The sequence below is a fragment of the Strix uralensis genome, chromosome 2 (assembly GCF_047716275.1).
Source record: "Strix uralensis isolate ZFMK-TIS-50842 chromosome 2, bStrUra1, whole genome shotgun sequence".
NCBI classification, from domain to species: Eukaryota; Metazoa; Chordata; class Aves; order Strigiformes; family Strigidae; genus Strix; species Strix uralensis.
This window is the reverse complement of record NC_133973.1, coordinates 111,803,793-111,822,470: the sequence shown is the minus strand read 5'-3', so window position 1 is coordinate 111,822,470 and position 18,678 is coordinate 111,803,793. Positions and strand designations below refer to the sequence as shown.

General features: G+C 33.5%; 1 protein-coding gene across 10 annotated transcripts in view; it reads left to right on the top strand.

Moving 5' to 3' along the window:
- Positions 1 to 18,678, top strand: part of NBEA (neurobeachin) — a 514,855-nt gene that overhangs the window by 113,373 nt on the left and 382,804 nt on the right. For all 10 annotated transcript variants that reach the window (XM_074859829.1, XM_074859824.1, XM_074859821.1 and 7 more), the window contains exons 7-10: positions 5,894 to 6,013; positions 11,398 to 11,544; positions 16,654 to 16,851; positions 17,274 to 17,407. In XM_074859829.1, the coding sequence (XP_074715930.1) occupies positions 5,894 to 6,013; positions 11,398 to 11,544; positions 16,654 to 16,851; positions 17,274 to 17,407 (599 nt within the window). The remainder of the gene's footprint in view (positions 1 to 5,893; positions 6,014 to 11,397; positions 11,545 to 16,653; positions 16,852 to 17,273; positions 17,408 to 18,678) is intronic.

Sequence of the window (18,678 nt, the reverse complement as noted above, 5' to 3'; positions counted from 1 at the left end):
TGATTATTTCTCTAGATCATATTAGTGTTCATTTCTACTGTATGCCTAGTAGTCCTATGAGAACGATGATTCTGCAGCTTCAATATTTCACTTAGCTGACTGAAACATTGACTTTTCTGTACAGTGAGCATTATGTGTTTGTTGTTGATAGCAGCCTTGTATATATTTTGCTGTGAAGCTCATTTCTTTTTTTATGGCATTAGAATTTGTATATTGAATTTCAGTGCTTGTTTTGTTTTGAGAAACCAATCTCTTAGGGAGAGAATGCCATTGTTCGCTCATCAGCTTTATGTTCTACTATTATTCTTGGTATGTATTTGTGATTCAAAATCACTGATTCTAATTCTGTAATGTAGTTTTGAGATCATTTGTGTTTTTTTAAAACATAGTAATGTCTTTTTCTAACATATTACTCAGGGATGTATAAAGCCTTATAAATATGTATCTGCTGAGTGTACTGAAATGAATCAATTCTGTTTTGCAAATTTTATTTTATTTCATAGCCAGAAAAGAGTTTTGATGACAGTTCAGTTTTCTTTTAACGTAGCACATCTGATGCTACTGATAAACACTCAGCTTAGGAACAAATGGAATTGTTAACTTTTGGATAATGTTATTGATAACTAACTTTTGGGATTTAGCTAATCATTTCTTTAGTTGTTGATGAAGAAGCAGTCTTTCATTTTTTAGCAAGATATTCTTTTGATAATTTTTATTATGAATGACTAGTTTCCTTCATGCCATCCCTGGAGAATTTTAGCGCTTGCTATTCTACTTAAAATAGTTAATTCTGAAATACTAGTACATGGATAGTTCATTATATGAATATCAGTTTCAAATCATAATCTACTGATCTGTTGAAGTACGTCCAAATATAACTTCCATGCCAGTTTTATATTTCTCAAAGATCGTGCTTCATACACTTTGGGTTGTATGTCAGATTTAGAAAGTATTTGAAATAAATCTTCTAGAATATATTTGCAAGTGGTTTCATATGATATTTGTCCATTAATAATCTGTGTGTATATGCGTATGTGGGAAGGTACATAACACTTAATGGAGGAAAGAAAACCTGTCAAATACAATTCCTGGCTCCAACAAATCAAAACATATCCTGTTTAACATGTAGATTTATTTTCTTCATGTTATTTAGGTCCTAATTACATTGGTTCCATTGTGTAAGCATTGAATGTGTAGATACGTATTAAAAAATTTGTACCCATTTACGAAGCAGCTTACTCTCTAAATACTAACTTGAGAAGTGTGATTTTTGTCATCAGATATACTATATTCTAGCCATTTGCTTACAGGCATAGACATTTCAGCAAAGTTTTTGCCAGAATCATCCTCATTAAACTTTTGAATAATATTTTTTAAAAAATTTTTGTTGAATCACAGTAAAATTACGTATTCAAGCCACCTGGTCAAAAGCTTTATGTAGGCAGATCAGAAAGATGTTCACTTCTTCCCACTGTTAACTATGTCATATGACACCATACACAGAATAATATGTAATCTTAATTTAAAGCTTTAAGACATGTTAAGTGATTAGTTTAGGTTTTAATTCATGTATTTTAACAACATTATAAAAACAAGTTAGTTATAAAAATACACGGAGAAATTTCACCATCATATCACCAAATAGAAAATGTGGGTGTAGTATAATAGACTGCCCTCTCAACTAAGCTAAACTAATTTTGGCAGTGTTGTGTTTAATATGTCTATACTGCTTTTTGGGACTCCAAAGTGAAATTTTTGTGTTTTAGTAACCCCCAGTAATTTTCACTCCCTTAAGTTCCAGCCTCAGCATCAATCCTTGGAAAAAGTATGAACAGGAAAGCACTGTAGTCAAGAGAGCAAACAGCTTTTTTTTGTTGTTTCTAATCCTGAACACCTTTATTAATTGCAGTATAGACTGAATTAAATTCCACATTTTGGAAATACTTAGTGTGTGATGCCTCATCTCTCTGATTTTACTGTGCTATGGAGTAGGAATATGCCTTACTCAGCAGTGGGGGATTAAGCTTGAAAGATTTCAGCAGTAGAAAAAATTAACAGGCTGTTATCTGAAGTGTCTTTGAGTACTACCTAAGGAAGCTCTTGTTATGGCAGAGAGACATGGTCTTGGTGCATTTTTGAGAAAATGATATAGCGGAGGAGACTGTAGAATGAACTTAAAAGAAAATTGTATTACTGACTTTGAAAATTAAAAAAAAAAAGGGGGGGGGATTTTTAAAATAAAAGTTGAAGAAAAATTGTGTGTGAGATTATACACCTTGGTTTGGTTCATTGTGTAGTAGTAAAGTCCTGAAAACCATGTCCTCAGATAGAGAATAGGAGAGAAATCAACAAAAATGCCTGTACAACATCAGCAAAGAACATCTACATAAATGAGACATAGGTAATAGGAAATTGACACATACATGTATGCTTGCTTCTACATATCTAAAAAAAGAGAAACTAGAATGTCTATTTTAAATGAAGTCATTGGCCTGATAGAAGTGTCAGAAGCTTTGTTGATTTGACCATCAGTGGGCACTCATTTGAAATTGTACTTGCAGTTATGAGTGACAGTGATGTGAGTCTTACCAATAGACAAGTGATGCCCTGTATTAAAGACTTAACCTAATCAAATAAATAATTGTAATTAATTAATTGTAAGTAATTAATTGTAACAATAAATAACAGAGCTTCTGTGCACTGAAAATCAGTAAATAAGTAGGAAAACCATACTATTCAGATTAAATTGTTAGCCACATGATAAGGATGGTTACAGCATCTGTGATGAACTGGGGAAGATCAGAAAGCATACTAATACTTTGCATTACTTTGCTATAAACTGTGTGGCATCTTGTTGGGATGAGAGTTCAAACTTTTAAATGCTAGAAGGATTTATTTCCTTTTTTGTTTTTTTTTTTTTTTTTTTTTTAGAGAGCTCACACATTGATTTTGCTTGATTTTGTCTTGAAAAATGCAGAATATGCTTGCATATGCAGGATTTGCTATTTTTATATTTAAAGGAACTGCAAAAAACTGCCTTCACTCCTTAGGAAAAAAAAAAAAAAAAAAGTAGAGGAGCAGTTAAAGTAGAGGTGTTTGATAGTGCTAGAGAAATTGCTTAAATGCAGATATGAAAAGGCTGGCAGCAAATATACCATTACTCCAGAAAATCACAAGGTACCTTAGCACAGAAAATAGCAAAGTAGAGACCTTTGTAAGTAAAAAGAAGTTGCTCAGAAAGTGGAAGTTGTATCAAAATGAAGAATACTTAGAAAAGTGTAAGTTGTAGCAAATTATATGTAAAATTATGACAATTCAATTTTTTTTTCCAGTCCAAAGGGGTGATTAGATGACTAAGGCTTAATAGGAGCCCTTGAAGAATATAGTATCATAACAAAAAAGCTAAATGAATTAATTACATCATTGTTTACTACAAGACGAGTCAATGTGGATGAGTCAGAGGAAGTGCCTCAAATTGAAATGTCAGTAGAAGAGGTATAGAAATCAATATAAGAGTTATTAATTGCCAGGAATTTACAGCAGGCACCCCCAAGTTCCAATGAATTTTGAATATGAAATTTGCCAAACTTTTAATTGTGGTGTATAATCTATTTTCTCAAACAAATGGGTGATGGAAAATTATACAAATTGTAGAAAAAGGCTTTGCTGATATTTAGAATTACATATTATCAGGCATGATTTCTTAACCATTAAAATGCTGTAGAAGCTAGAAAAATTGAAAGAATTAGAAAACACATAGATAAACATATCAGGCACAAAGCAATATAATATTGCACTGGAAGTCTCTTCCCCCACTTCTGTCAAATTATTTGAAGGATTCTTAACTCTGCATAGGAGGTTTGTGAGCCAGTTGATACATTCTGTGTGGATTCCCCAAGAACTTTAGGCATTATACTCCTCTGAAAGCCTGAAAGAAATTATGTTGTCATGAAATAAGAGAATTTATATCGTTAAAATACAGGGATGACAGGATTTGAATCAAGTGAGCAAGCAGGAATGTCAGAAAGACCTTTATTTTCCTGTTGATAAGAATGCATTATGGACTTAACTCAGTGGAGTTTGTCATCCTCTATTTTAGGAACTAGCTTTGAAAACCTGTGTTACTCATTTGATCTAGATTGATACTAGTGACAAATATGACACAAAGAGTAAACCATTTTTTAATACTTCAATATTTCCCTGGCTAAAAAGAAATTACAGTTTAAAATGTAAATTTAGCTAATTCAAGAGCAGGAGGCAAAATATATTTTGCTGCATGCTTTTTTAATTTGTAATTCTGTGCTCTGTCTGATTTCAAAATCAATGTGAAAATTTTTTACGTTTATTTTCTCTGATACAGAGAGGAAGATTTTTGTATTAGTAGGCACTGTATCTACTTACCTCAGCTCAGGGAGAGTCACCAAGTGACTTATTAAAATAATGCCCTGAGGGATGCAGTTCTCTGCTTTGAAAAAAAAGAGACTTAGCTGAACATAGAAATCAAAAGATAGTCATTGAAACAAATACCAAGAAAGGGAAGACAAGTAAATTGTAAATTACTATTCCAAATTATTAAAATATGAAGTGGTGTTTTCAAGGCAGATGCTCTGACTTTTTCCCAGAATCAGTAAGATTGGAAATGGACATGTTGAGACAGTCTAGTCTCACCCCTTGTTCAAAGAAGGAACACCTAGACCAGGTTGCTCTGGATGTTGTCCCGTCAAGTTTTGAATATCTCCAAGCAAGGAAACTCCACAGTTTCTCTGAGCAACCTGTGCTGGTGTTTTCACAGTCCTTCCTGCTTACTACCACCCTTCCTATGTATGTTTAAATGGAGTTTCCTCTGTTTCAATTTCTGCCTATTGCATCTTGTCCTGTCACTGGATACTAGTGAGAAGTCTCTGGCTCCATCTTCTTTATCCCCTGCCCATCAAGTATTTATACACATGGATAAGATTCTCCCCTGAGCCTTCCCTTCTCCAGGCTAAACAGACCCATATCAGCCTCTCCTCGTGTGTCAGAGGCTTCAATCACTTGATCATCTTTGTGGCCCTTTCTGGACTTTCTCCAGTATATCCATTTTCATCTGGTTTGTATATAATTTGAAATAATACAGACACCCGTTATAGTTAAGTAAGAGTTGATTCGTAGATCTTAAAGATTAAATTTCCATTCCTAGTCTTAAATGAGTTTAAAGGTTTGGTTTTAAAGGAAGCTTAAGGTTTTCTTCTTGAACTTACTCATCATATACATAATGATTCCTGTTGAACAGATTATTTGAAAGATCACTATAGTGTACTTGGAAGCATTTTACTGTGATGCTTTCTCTGTTTGATTATAAATGCATTTTTAATGATATTACAGTTGTCCAAAAATTGGTGGAATGGTAAAGAAAATTATATGAAGCAATCAGGACTGTAAACTGGGCTGTAAAATTTGCTGTTGTGAAATTTTTCCTTTTATTTAATAATTTCTGACAGAGAGCTATGATGAAAAGGCAGAGATACATGATACAAATTTGTTAAGGTAAGTGCACATAGAACTGGATTTCCCATCAGAACTCAGTTATGTGTTCTTTTGTGTTACAGCATATAGTGTTTAAATTAAATTACACTTTCAGGAATGGACATGTATTCAACTTTTTAATTGTATGTAAGCATTTTTGGCTCTAATCCCATAAAGGGGATGCAGGTAGGTGTATCATTACATCTAGGCACAGTTCTGCTGACCGGACTTGAAGTTCCATTGACTTGACTTTTAATTTCATGAGTTTGCAAGGATTCTGTTTGTACAACTTTATGAGACTGGTCACTTATTTTTAATGCTCTTCATTAACTTTACGTTTTATAGCACAAAACCTGCCACTATGTACTGATTTTCCATGTCTTTCCAGTGGTACATGATAAGCATTGTACACATCTATAATCGATGGAGAAACAGTGAAATACGATGTTACGTGAATGGTCAACTGGTATCCTATGGTGACATGGCCTGGCATGTTAACACAAATGATGTAAGATTTTATTTTTTCCTTTCTCATAGCTTTTCACTTTAAAGTAAATTGAAAAAGAAAAAAAAAGTACATTTGTTTTCTCTAGATCTTTGCAAATTTTCTTTTTTTAACTTTCTCCTTTTATCTATCTTCCTTAGTTATGTACTTAATGAAGTGTAACATTATTAATTTTTTATAATAATATTTTTTAGAATATTGGGGAATTTTTTTGCTGTATTTTGCATAGCTATTTTAATGAAATTTTCAGATATTTTGTTTCGAGAGACTGTTATAACTAATATTTTTAATATGTGATACTGCATAGAGGACACTGATAACAATGGATTAATACTTAGCTTTTTCCATAAGAAAATATGATAGAGTTACAGGTTTTACACATTTAGCTTGAGAAAAGGCCTTAAGAAAAACTGATTTATTCTGCCAAATGACTATGCATACTGCCAGTGCATACAGAAGTACTCATTTTTGTATCACATCAAGTTCTATGTTGGATTCAAGCGGAGATATTTGTTAATGGTGAAAACATTTCTATGCTCTTTGTGTTATTGAACATTAAATTTTAAGTAGGTTTTTTAATTGCAGTAGAAATGAGTAGCCTGAACTATGATCAGTGTCATATTGTTTTAAGCACTGTGTAAGTATAGTAAGAGATCATTTCTTCTATGCAGAGTTTACAGTTTTAAAAAATAAGATAGACAAAAAGTAAAAGCTAGAGAGCAAAAGCATGGAGGAATGTCAAGAGATTTATAGTATTAAGCAAAGTCTGAAGTCTTACATCTGTCTCCCAGTAACAAGCATATTTTGGTAAGGTATTAATATTTAATTAATATTGTTAGCAAGTACAAATTAACTGCTACAAAATTTCATCCCTGAAATACTCAGCAATTTTCTTTAGTAAACTTTTACACAGAGATGTCTTCCCTTATTGGCCATCCAAACCAGTTAAAAGATACTGAGAGACGTACAGTTGTAAAACATTAGTCAGCTCAGAGCAAAGACGCAGTGATCTTGCATCTGCTTGTCCCACAGACAGAAACCACTCATTTTTAGCTGGAGAAGATTGCATGTATACCTGTAAATACATCTGTATCTATTAATTGGACTGAGTTCAAATTAACAGTATATTCTTACAGGAAATGCATCCATTTTTATATGTAAATTGTTTTAATGAAATCTGTATAAGTTTCAAAAATTTTTTTTGGTGCTCTTTATTTGTACCTTCTGCTTTGGAATGTTTAAGAGTCTGCATTTAATGATGCAGAAAACAGGCACTCTTTCTGGCCCAAAGTTTTGGATGGGAAAGGCAGACAAAATGATTCTCTTGTGCCTTGCCTTCAGTTGAAGCTGTGCTAGACTTTCAGAGGTACTTGATTCATCAGCTTGCTACACTTTTGTTATTTCTTTATAATATAACTCTCAGTTGTTTCTGACTGCCTGTATAAGGCCTGGATAAGGAAGCTCTTTTATACTTAAGGAAATTAACTGTTTTTTGCTAAATTCTAGAGGCAAAGTTGGATTGAAAGGGAGAATTTAAATACTACATGTTAATTAAAGCTCTGCTTGCCAAATCTGATCACCATTCTTTGTTTTGTTGGTAGCATTTATACTTGCAAGAAAAGGCAAACCTTTCAGTTTTTGCAGAGCATGGTTTCTCCTTGGTAATATAAACATGTTTGTGATAGGTGAGAATGTGATTGAAAAGCCAGCTGAGGTCTCAAAGGATCTGGGCTGAGTTACTAGTTATGTGGTGGGGGCATCTGTAATCCTTGATGATAAATGCTTAGCAGGAAGAGCTGCTCCTTCTATTCATATGTTCTTCACAGTATTCCTTTCTACTTTATCATGTAACAGAAGTACAGTCTTTTCTTAAGGTGGAATTGTTTTACCAAGCTTTAGATGGTTTACTGTAAGTCCTTTAAGTCTCTGCAAAGGTTTTACTTTGTCTGCTGGAGAATAGAGTAAGTTATGAAAGAGACTAGTTATCATTAGCTCTCTATTTTGTAATAACAAAAATTTATCAGAAGTAGGAAATAGAATAGAAAGTAGGAGAAATTCAGGAAAGATGTATGAATGCAACTGTGTAAAAGGCATAAAACAGGAAAATAGGTGAGTGCATATGTAGGCTCCTTAGGACTATTATATATTAGCTAGGAAGAAAAGCTCTTGTTTTAACTGTATATGTTTCATATGAATGTTAAGTTGTTAAAAGTATTCCCTTGAAAAGTCTTGAGCAATTATCCAGCTTATTTGTTAACTTTGACCTTCATACCCTTCCACTTGTATATAACTTTAGTCTCCTGCAAAATGACAAGAAAATACCTTACCATAACAGTTTTTGGGGAAAAGAAAAAACTATGCAAGTCAGCCACTCATTCTTCTTCCTTTACATCATTTATTGTGCATAACTATTCATGTAGATTATACTGATAGATTTAACAGTACAGGTTGTGAAAACAGTTAGTGAAAACTGAGAAAGGGACAGGAGTTGCATATTGTTGACTAAGTACATCTTACTCTTTTCAGTCTTTTCTTATAGAAGAACATTATAAGATAATTGAGATCTAGTGTTTAAATATAATTAAGACAAGATTTTTCAGTTGCTCACTGTGCCAAAGCTACCACCGAACAAAATGCATTATGATTAAATATTTTTTAGATTAATAAAACATCCATTAAATTTGCATTATTAAGTTTAAGATTAAAGGACTGAGTTGAATTTATATTTTTTTTTTAAGCATAGGTTTGTCTTGGTAGAGACTGTGAATTTATTTTATTTTATTTTTTCCCAAAAAATAAAATACAAGTGGTAAATAATTCATTGAGTTTATATTCCAAGGAGTAAGTGTAGCTAAAGATTATGACAAAAAGATGAAGTGTAATGCATGACAGGCTATAACATAACCATATGTGCGCAATTGCTAGCTGGTCAGTAGTCATGATCAGCTCCAGATGCCTTATGGAGTTAATTATTTAGAAGAGATCAAATACACTTTGAGATGGAAGTTAAATTGGAAGAGTTTGGCTATTATAGCTCTTAACTGGGGAAAATTCCTAATCTGTAGGAAGTAACATGAGAGAAAGCATAAAACTTCTCTTCAAGATGTAGAATATGGGGATGTCAGAATATGTCCTGACATCTTTCACAGAACTTTGCATTTCTGTTGTAGGATAAGGAAGCTGTAGGATTTAAATAGTTGACACAACTGGTGAAAAGCAAACAGGTTGATGACATCAATAACACTTGGTCTGCATTTGAAAGAACGCTTATAAGCATCAAGAATATTAAGGATAAAGTTATGTCCTTAAGTAACAAGGTCCATAAGTCCTAAGAGTTTAATTTTTTTATGTCAACAAAATAGGAGGATTTGGACCAAGGCACTGAATGAAGCAGATCTGGCAGTCCACTCATCTTTGGGTCATTAATGACATGCTATCAGGGATGTACAGAAATAGGCAAACAAACTTGAATCAGTTGGTGTCCATCAGGTTTAAAACTGGAAATGTGAGATAGCTAGAGGAAGACCAAATGAGCTATGAGTATTGGGTGCTGGTTTTAAATAAATAAATAAATAAATATGTATTATATAAATTTTGGGTGCTGGTTTTAAATAAATAAATAAACAAATATGTATTATATAAATTATATGTCTAAATTATATAAATATTTATTAAATAATTAAATAAGGTTTATAGATTGTTTGGCATTTGGAACAGAAGTGAATAAAAATTACCAGAAGATCAGGAGTTAGCCCTCCCCTCCAGTTAAAATTAAAGGAAACACTTAATCCAGAGTGAAGCACCAGAAAATGGGAAAGTGTAATAATCTGGTCAGAATGATAAAAGACAGAACTGGAAATTACTACAGGCTAACAGACCTAGAATGTAATTATATGTAAAACTTGTAATCCATTGAGAGCTACAATGGCTGTTGTACAATTAATGATAACTAGAAGAATCGAGGAAAATACCCTGTAATAGGCAGGAATGTATGTCTCAGCAAATTGTTAGGAAATTTCACCATTAGATTTACCAGTAGTCAAAGTGGTCTCATAGCCCGTCTTTGCACTGTGCATCCTGAATATAACTTTGTGAATCAATTTTGTTGTAGTTTTTTTAGTTTTGTCCAAAAAAAATTATAAAAAAATTTAGAAATTCCAAGGGAAAAAAGCTAGAAGAGGTATTTGCTCAAAAGCAGAATAAATCAGAGATACAATTCTGGATACTTCTTCCCTCACCCTGTTGCAAAGCTGAGCTCCAGATCTTTGACTTCGTCCTGAACTCTTTAGACAGAGTCCTCTTTTCCTTGTTAATAGCTTATCCACTTGGATCAGTTGCTGTAGCAAATCACTGTATTTGACTCCATTCTCTAGCGAAAAAAGTTTTTCTTAGGGGAAGACTCAGCAACCAAGCAGGATGAAAAAGCAGACTTCCTAACGCAGATTCTACTGGATGCTGATTCAAGTCAAAAAGTGATGCTTGATCCTCGTGTCCATTAAATAAAGTACATGTGACTCAAGGAAGCTGAGAGAATAACCTTGCAAACATCCTTGCCCTTCCTGTTGTTCTCTTGTGCTGCATCTTGTTTTCCAGTTCCCTGGATCTTTATTCTAGAAAGTTAAGTTCTAAACTTTATTTCACCTGAAAGCCTTTTTTTCTCAGAAGCACCAGAAGAACTTAAGCTAATTCTTGAAAAATAAATTTAAATTGAAAAAAAAAAAAAGCCACAAAAAATACTTCAAAACTGAAATAGGAATTGGACAGATGGAGAACTGCAGAAGGTCTTTGTGCAGAGGGATAGTTGATGGAAGGAGGAATGGAAAATAACAACTCTTATGATGTGGAAGAAGACAGAAGAGGAGTTTAAGGTCAAACCAAATCGTTATAGGCTGTAATCTTAGAGAAAGACTGTGCACCAGTTGCAAACTAGAAAAATTGGTAATTGTTTTTTTCTGCTAGAGATGTTTAGCTCTGTTAGCACAACAGTGGAAGAAGAGTGCATTTTGGTGCGTGTTCTCATGTGTTAGCAGTGGGAGTTCTGATTATAATTACAAGGAACTTCAAGGCTTTCATATTTCCTAGAAGGCAGTAGTGAAGGTTATTTGGTAGTTGAATGTACTGTTCTAATTTTCTCTGTTGTATGTTGAAAAATTAATAAGAACCAAATCCTAGCAGCCAGTCATAACAGCATTGTAATACTGACCTGTGAAACAATGCTACGATATTAAAAACTACAGAGAATCAGGTACTGAAGTAACAAGTGATTGATTTATTTTCTTAATTACAGTCTCCCTTTATTTTTTGGCTTCAGTAGCTGTATATTAATATTATTTCATTGTATAGTTTGTATGACTAAACTTCATTAACATTGCCTCTTTCTGATACAGAGCTATGATAAATGTTTTCTTGGCTCTTCGGAGACTGCTGATGCTAATAGAGTGTTCTGTGGCCAGCTTGGAGCAGTGTATGTATTCACTGAAGCACTCAACCCTGCACAGATTTTTGCAATACATCAGTTAGGACCTGGATATAAGGTAATAATGGGTCTTAAAAACTGGAAGAAGAAAATAATTGATAGTTATAATTGGAAGATACGTATGCATGTAGATATTCCTCTTAGGTTCATGTAGAGCTATTTGATTTGTTTTCGGCAGAAGAATAGTATTTCTTCAAGTATCCTAACTAACGTTAATTTCCACCAGCTTTTGGAAAGGTGCAAGTTGTTTCTTTAAAGCATAGCTGAAACTTGTTTGTATGTCAAATTTGACTTTGGATCCTAATCAGATTAGAACAATTTTGTATTTGGTGTACTGAATACCAGGGGAATAACTTTCTTTACTGTTCATGTTTAAAACCTGAGTTAGGGCAGATTAACATTCCACAGGGCATAATAAACCAATTCTGTTCAACTGCACAGTTTAAAACGGTTCCGTTGAAGTAAAAGTTGAGCTTTTTAGTCATGCTTTGCCAGAGACATTTAGGGGACAGTTTGGACAAATTAATGGTGCATGCATAAACTTGAATCTCTAGTATGAACAATCACTTGTGTCTTGGAATGGCTATGTACAGTATTATTTCATCAAGAAAAAAAATGCAGATACTTTGCAGAAGTCTGCAGAAACTGCTTAGTGGGAAAGGCTTGGAAATGAATCTAACCCCAGTTAAAAACTGTTGAATTTCTACCATCAATTTTTCCCATTTTTTTTTCCAATTTTGAAATTTGCAGTATCATCTGAAGTAGACTTTCAGTTTTTTAGTATATATCATATACGCTGAAAATAAAAACTTTTAAAATTAGCAAGTAAAAATCAACATTTAGATTCTAGTAATATTAATTTGCTGTGCTGAAAATGATTGCTCTAAATCATTTGATGAAAGCTAACACTTGAATGGCAGTGACAGTTGAAAATATCTTTTATGGTATATGTAGTGTGAATAGCCAAATATATGTCAAGGTTACTTGGAGAGAGGAAGTCTGTTGAATACAGCTGATGGTTAAAACCTGCCTTGAAACTAAAAATGTTTAGTCAGTCAAGAGAAGTATATCACCTGTGCAAACAAGGGGTACTTTATTCCAAACTTAATACTGTATTTTGTTTGAACAAATATTTCTGCAAATGTTTTTTTGGTCATCCAGAAGAAAGTAACGTAACCTTTTACTTCTTAATAATAAATGTCATACATCTTTATGAATTTATTAAGTTCCTGGATTTGCAGCAGCATACTGAAATGATATCAAAGAGGAATAATGTTTTCATTGGTTTCAGGAAGTGAAAATTATTATGTAATATTTTGTGAGTATTGAAAAGGTTCATAAGGCATACATGCTTTCACGCTAAATGATGTTTCCAGCAGTTACTGCACTAACCCTACTACAGTGTTGTCAAATTACCTTCCTTGATTCATAGGCTTCCTTTAAACTACATTTCTTCACACCTGTATCTTCTTACTGCTTATTGTAAAATGTCAGTTAGATTAAATTTAATACTTTGGGGATATTCTTCTTTGGCATATCATGTTTTTAGGTTTAGGTTGTGTTCCCAGCACAGTTAATGCCTCCTTCCTCTGTAAAGTCATTTCCTTCCTTGTCTAAGAATCTGAAAGTATATTTTACTAATAGCAGTTAAAAGGAGCAGGTTCCTAGAGCAGGACCCTAGGAATAACACAATTTCTTTCTTTAACTTCCTTATTTCAAAAAAATAAGACAAAACAGAACCCTTTTTTCTCACCTTCTTCCAACCCAAGATCTACCCATGACTGAAAAAATGAAGGTCACTGATTGTGGCTTTCACTCAAAGCTTGCCTCTGTCATGTCTCAGTTAAGTTTATTTCCATAAGTTCTTTCAGATTCTGTGTGGGTGCAAAGGTTCATCATTTCAGAACACTTCAGTATGGTATTTCATGGTCCAAGGGAGCTTCAATTGACACGTAGCTCAAATTGCTGGACATTAGAGATCACATTCTTGCCCTTACCTAACTTGCTGATGCAAAATTGCCTTTCAGAAGCTTTTCTTAAGTAGTTCACTACATGTCCTGTTCATTCTAAATATTGATACTGTTAGCCACCTGGGAGAATCACTTGTTCAAGTTTTCCAAAAGAGCAACTATTCTAGATGCATTGTGAACACCCGTTGCACCAAAGCTTTTCTCCCAAAGGAGTATTATTCAAAATAATTGAGAATTTTTGGAGAATGTCTTCATACAGGTGTTTTTTCTTTCCTGTGGTAGTTCCTTTGATTTATAATTCTTACTTTAGTCCACTATATCCCAGGATTCTGATTCTTTAGGGAAAGAGACCTTCCCTTATTTAGTGCTCTACCTGCTTTGTTCATGACAAGAGACTATGATTTTACCTCTCATTCAGCTACCCTCACAATCATTCGTAATGCCTCTAGTCTACAATGACTGCCATTCAGACTTCTGAAATACAGAGAAATCTGCATACTCTACCAACATACCAGAGCTCAGGACAGTGCAGTAGACACACATCTGTGAATATATGTAGCATGTAATGTTGCAAATAACACCAAAGCCAGAATTTGAGAAAGACAGATCTTGATCTACACAGAAAAGTGAATCAGTTGCACCTTGTCCCACGCCCATCCAGTGACGCAGGTAGAAGCAATGGATTTTAAGATTAACTAGAGAATTCATTAAAATAATCTTTGTTTATTATTTAAATATAATATTTATATTAATTTATATATAGAATATATTATTTATTGCACATTACCTGCTTATTACAGAAAGTTGTAACATAGAAACAGTTCATAATACTTACATGCTGGTCTTGCTCAATATGTCGTCCTGAATGCATCTAGTTGTAACCAGCATGCCTTAGCATAAAAATTTCTTTATTAAGCAAATAGATATTTTACTGTGAAATAGTAAATTTTCGGTTGTAGCAAAAGGCCTATTCTTTTTTTTTTTTTAACAAAAAATGTTACATTGACTGTGTGAGTAGCAGTATTGAAAAGCTGCCACACTTAGTAACTATTGCATAGAAATTACACATGATCAAACTTTTAAGAGGGGAAGAGAGGAAAATACACTGGCAGTAGAACTATGCGATTTGCCTGTTCCCTGTTAAGTCTTCCTGGATTCATCCATAAAGTGTTTTGAAATTTTAAATTATATTTAGTAGAAACATAGTAGAATTCAGTATTTGCATTCCCAGGTTTTATCTGTAATAAAGCATGTTCATTTTGAGTCTTTCAGTTGCTGAACAGGACTTTTACCTACTATGTTGACGCTTTCAGCTGCTGGAGGCTGCAGAAAGAGAAAGGAAATGAGAGCATCATCCTTGCTCTCACTGTGCTTTTTCTGCTACCCATCTTGATTCCCAGGCAGCAAAGAAGAGAGAAGCATGTCTCAGCTGGGATCCTGAGGGGCTGATAAGCACGGAATAGTGGGGCAAGGAAGATAATGTGGGAGGAAGAGATGCATCTGATAGCAGAGTTTGGTGCCGTTTATAAAGGGATGTTTCAACAAAGCCCTGTCCTAATAGCCCTGTCAAGTCTGTGTCACTCCTCTTAACTTGTTTTGAAATGTGTATGGGAGGGTTATCAGATTATTCCATATGTTGCTGCATCTGAGTTTGGTCTTGATCAGTGCTGCAGTATCAATCTTCTTGTCATGTACAAAGATTGGAGTAAAAATGCATTCATGCACACACATACAAACACAAAATACTCTTGAAAATTCAAATTTGCTTAAGCCAATTATATAGTATAAAATAATTTATACTTACAATCACTGAATCACAGTAGCAAAATGGGGTGAATGGTAAATCAAAAAGCAACACTCTTGCTGCTAAAGGAAAGGGGAGAGCTGCTGATGTTTAAGTAGTGGTCCTGATCAAGCACAGCTGCTTTTACTGGAGAAGACAGTACGGGAGTATTTCTCAGCTCTCTGTTCCCTCTGCCATTCATGTAGGAACAACAACTATCCTTTAAATCTTCTTTATGGATCCTGTATATATTTATACCATATATAGAATATGTTAAATCTAAGGCTCTTTTTTGCTGTCTTTATGCTCTCACACTGCTTGTACCAGATGTCAAAGTTGCTTCACCTGGATAACCAAAACCCTAGTGATAGTACTTTCAATACTTTCATGATGTCGGATTTCTTACTGAAGGGGGGGGGGGGGGGGGGGGGGAGGGGCAAGAAGGAAAGATTTGGTGGGACCAAAGGGATAAAGAGAATTATCATGGCTATATGCAGTGAAAACAAGAAAAATGATTCATAATTAACCTCAACAATAAATTATTTGAAACTGAATAAAGATTTTAAAATATAACATTATATATATATATATTGCATTAATTATATGGTGGTCATTTCTAACAAATTTGCTTTACTTTTATCAGTATAGCACTGTGTTACTACTAGTTGTCTTTTTGCCACTGTCAAATGATTGTTACATGCAATAGTTATAAGTAAATCTGACAATGCTTTGCAGAAAGGCAGAAATCTATCTTCTTGTGCTTGATTGATTTGTCAGTGTTGCCAGGAACCTAGTTTTAGATCAGATATGAATCATAGTACATTTAAGAATAATAGAAATTTTCAATCTTCCTTTGTAAAAGCTTTGAGTTTGAGAATCATTAATTTGAAATATGGCATTTATAGTTTTATTTGGATTTTTTTTTAAGTGTAAGTAGCTTGTTTATATATACTTCTGACTGTTAATGAAGCATGAGTTTTAATGCTGTTTAAAAGTAACTATTCCTTTAATCAAAATGGTATACAATTTCATATTCTAATTTGAGTGAGTTTATATAAAGTAAAATACAAGGTATTTCATTTGTGCTTTATTTTTAATGCGTTGCATGCTCAATTTTTTAACATATTTATAGCTGTTTAGTGTGACACATTTCTTCCAAATAATTACTTCTGAAACACTGATGCTGAAAGCAGAGAGGAATTATGCTACATAAAATACCAAATGTTATATTGACTTGTCGATGTGGAGTAAATAAAAAAAAGTCTCATTCTTCAGTAGCATTAAACTACTGGAAAATTAAAGTTTAACAGTTTCTGTATTCCCTCTCAAGTCTAATGTATTTTCTGCACATTTTGTGGCAAGTATTTTGTTTAAAATATTTACGTGGTAAAACTTGTTTTGTTTTTTTTTTCAGAGCACATTCAAATTTAAATCTGAGAGTGACATTCATCTGGCTGAGCATCATAAACAAGTGCTATATGATGGTAAACTTGCAAGTAGCATTGCTTTTACTTATAATGCAAAGGCTACTGATGCTCAGCTATGCCTTGAATCCTCACCAAAGGAAAACCCTTCAATTTTTGTACACTCCCCCCATGCTCTTATGCTTCAGGTTTGTGCTACTAATTTGATGTTCTGTGATTACTGTTAGCTCAACATCATTTGGATAATAAGAGGATTTGTGTGCTAGTGTACAAAGACATTATTTTGTATTATTTCAGCTCTTAATATACCTATGACTTGAACTGTTTGTTCTTTGCTCACTTTATAGAGCAAAAGACAATTACTTCTTCATTAAGAAATATATACATCATACCATGAGGCACAGTTTGCCACGATACTGAAGTTTTTCTGTTTAATGTTTGCCTTTAAGTATATAACTGAAACATAAGTAATGAAACTAAGTCAAAACAAGTCTGATTTAGTTTGCACTCAATTCAGTGTTAAAGTGTTCTCAAGTTATGTTTGTAACTGTCCTTTAAAATTGAGGCTAACTGATGTTTTTCCTTTTATTTATTTATTTTATTAATTTAGGATGTGAAAGCTATCGTAACCCACTCCATTCACAGTGCAATTCATTCCATTGGAGGGATTCAAGTTCTTTTTCCTCTCTTTGCCCAGTTAGACAATCGACAGCTGCACGACAGTCAGGTGGAAACAACAGTTTGGTAAGCTCCTTTAAGCAAGATAAAAACTAAATTAAACTAAGAATATTTCCATTTTTGTTGTGTGAATGTTTCTTTTGTTTTCTTTTGTAAATGCTGTGACTCACATTTTACCCTTGTTTCTTTGAAAGTAATACTGTTTTTAAAAAATGAGTTTACTGTAGAGAGGTGTAAATTGTATTAAGCTGATGAGATTCCAGATGAAACTGACATAAAATTGATTGGATTAAATAATTAATTCAAATCACTCTAGAGTCTTTTAAGGATAGTTTTGTGACAGTTCTTGCAAATTCTGAAAAAAACAATGTGCTTTTACTTGACAATGCAATGTTGTTTACTTTCTCAAAGTCTATGTTATATTCCTATTTAATAACATTCAAAATTTAAGGGCAGATATCTCCCTCTATATTAATAAGTGGTCAGAAAGTCATAGAGGTATGCGGCCATGTTACAGTTTCAACAGTGGCTGGGTACACACCAAGAGAGCTTTAAACAGGGGCACATGAAGTCTCTGCTCTGATATTATGGAAGTAACCCCTAGGTTGAAAAACCTGCACAGAAGTTAAATGAATGCTTCCATGTGTAGCCTGCAAAGGACTGCTTAGGAATCTGTCAGTACCCACACTGACATGTTCAAAGCTAGTTCACCTGCAGTTATTTTTGCAAAGATTCTTGCCACCTGCTTGTCAGGGCAGTCTCCTATTCTAGTGGCAACACAAAGTGTGTAAACTTGTCAGAACAAAGTGTGTGGCCTAAACCTTTGGAGGTAACAAAACTGAAAAGGTAATGCTGAAGAACTGGTATGGTGTTTCCCTGTAGGATGATATGTAACCAAAACCTGCTAGAAAACAGTGTTTAGGGGCAGCATAAACTGACTTTTGTATTTGAATAAATTTATAAAGTAGGTGCTTAATTCTCAGTACATGGCTTATTTTCCTACTTAGAAAACTCTGCTATTATTTTGGATATTTCCTGTTGAATTAGATGGTTCAGTAATAAGTTAGTTAACTGAAAAATAATTAAATTGCTTACAATTTTGAAAAATTTAACTGAAAGTGATACATTGGTATAATTTCTCATGAAAGATCACTTGTCTCAATCTAATTTAAGAAGTTAATAAATTTGGTGAAATTTTGTCAGTCATCTTTTTCTCCCTTAGGTCACCCAAATATATGTAGTTAAGATGGATGCTGGGTTTTATTTGTTTCCATAGTGTGAAAAGTTAATGTATTTCATAAGAGTATTTTAGTAAAATGTTAGAAGCAATACCACTC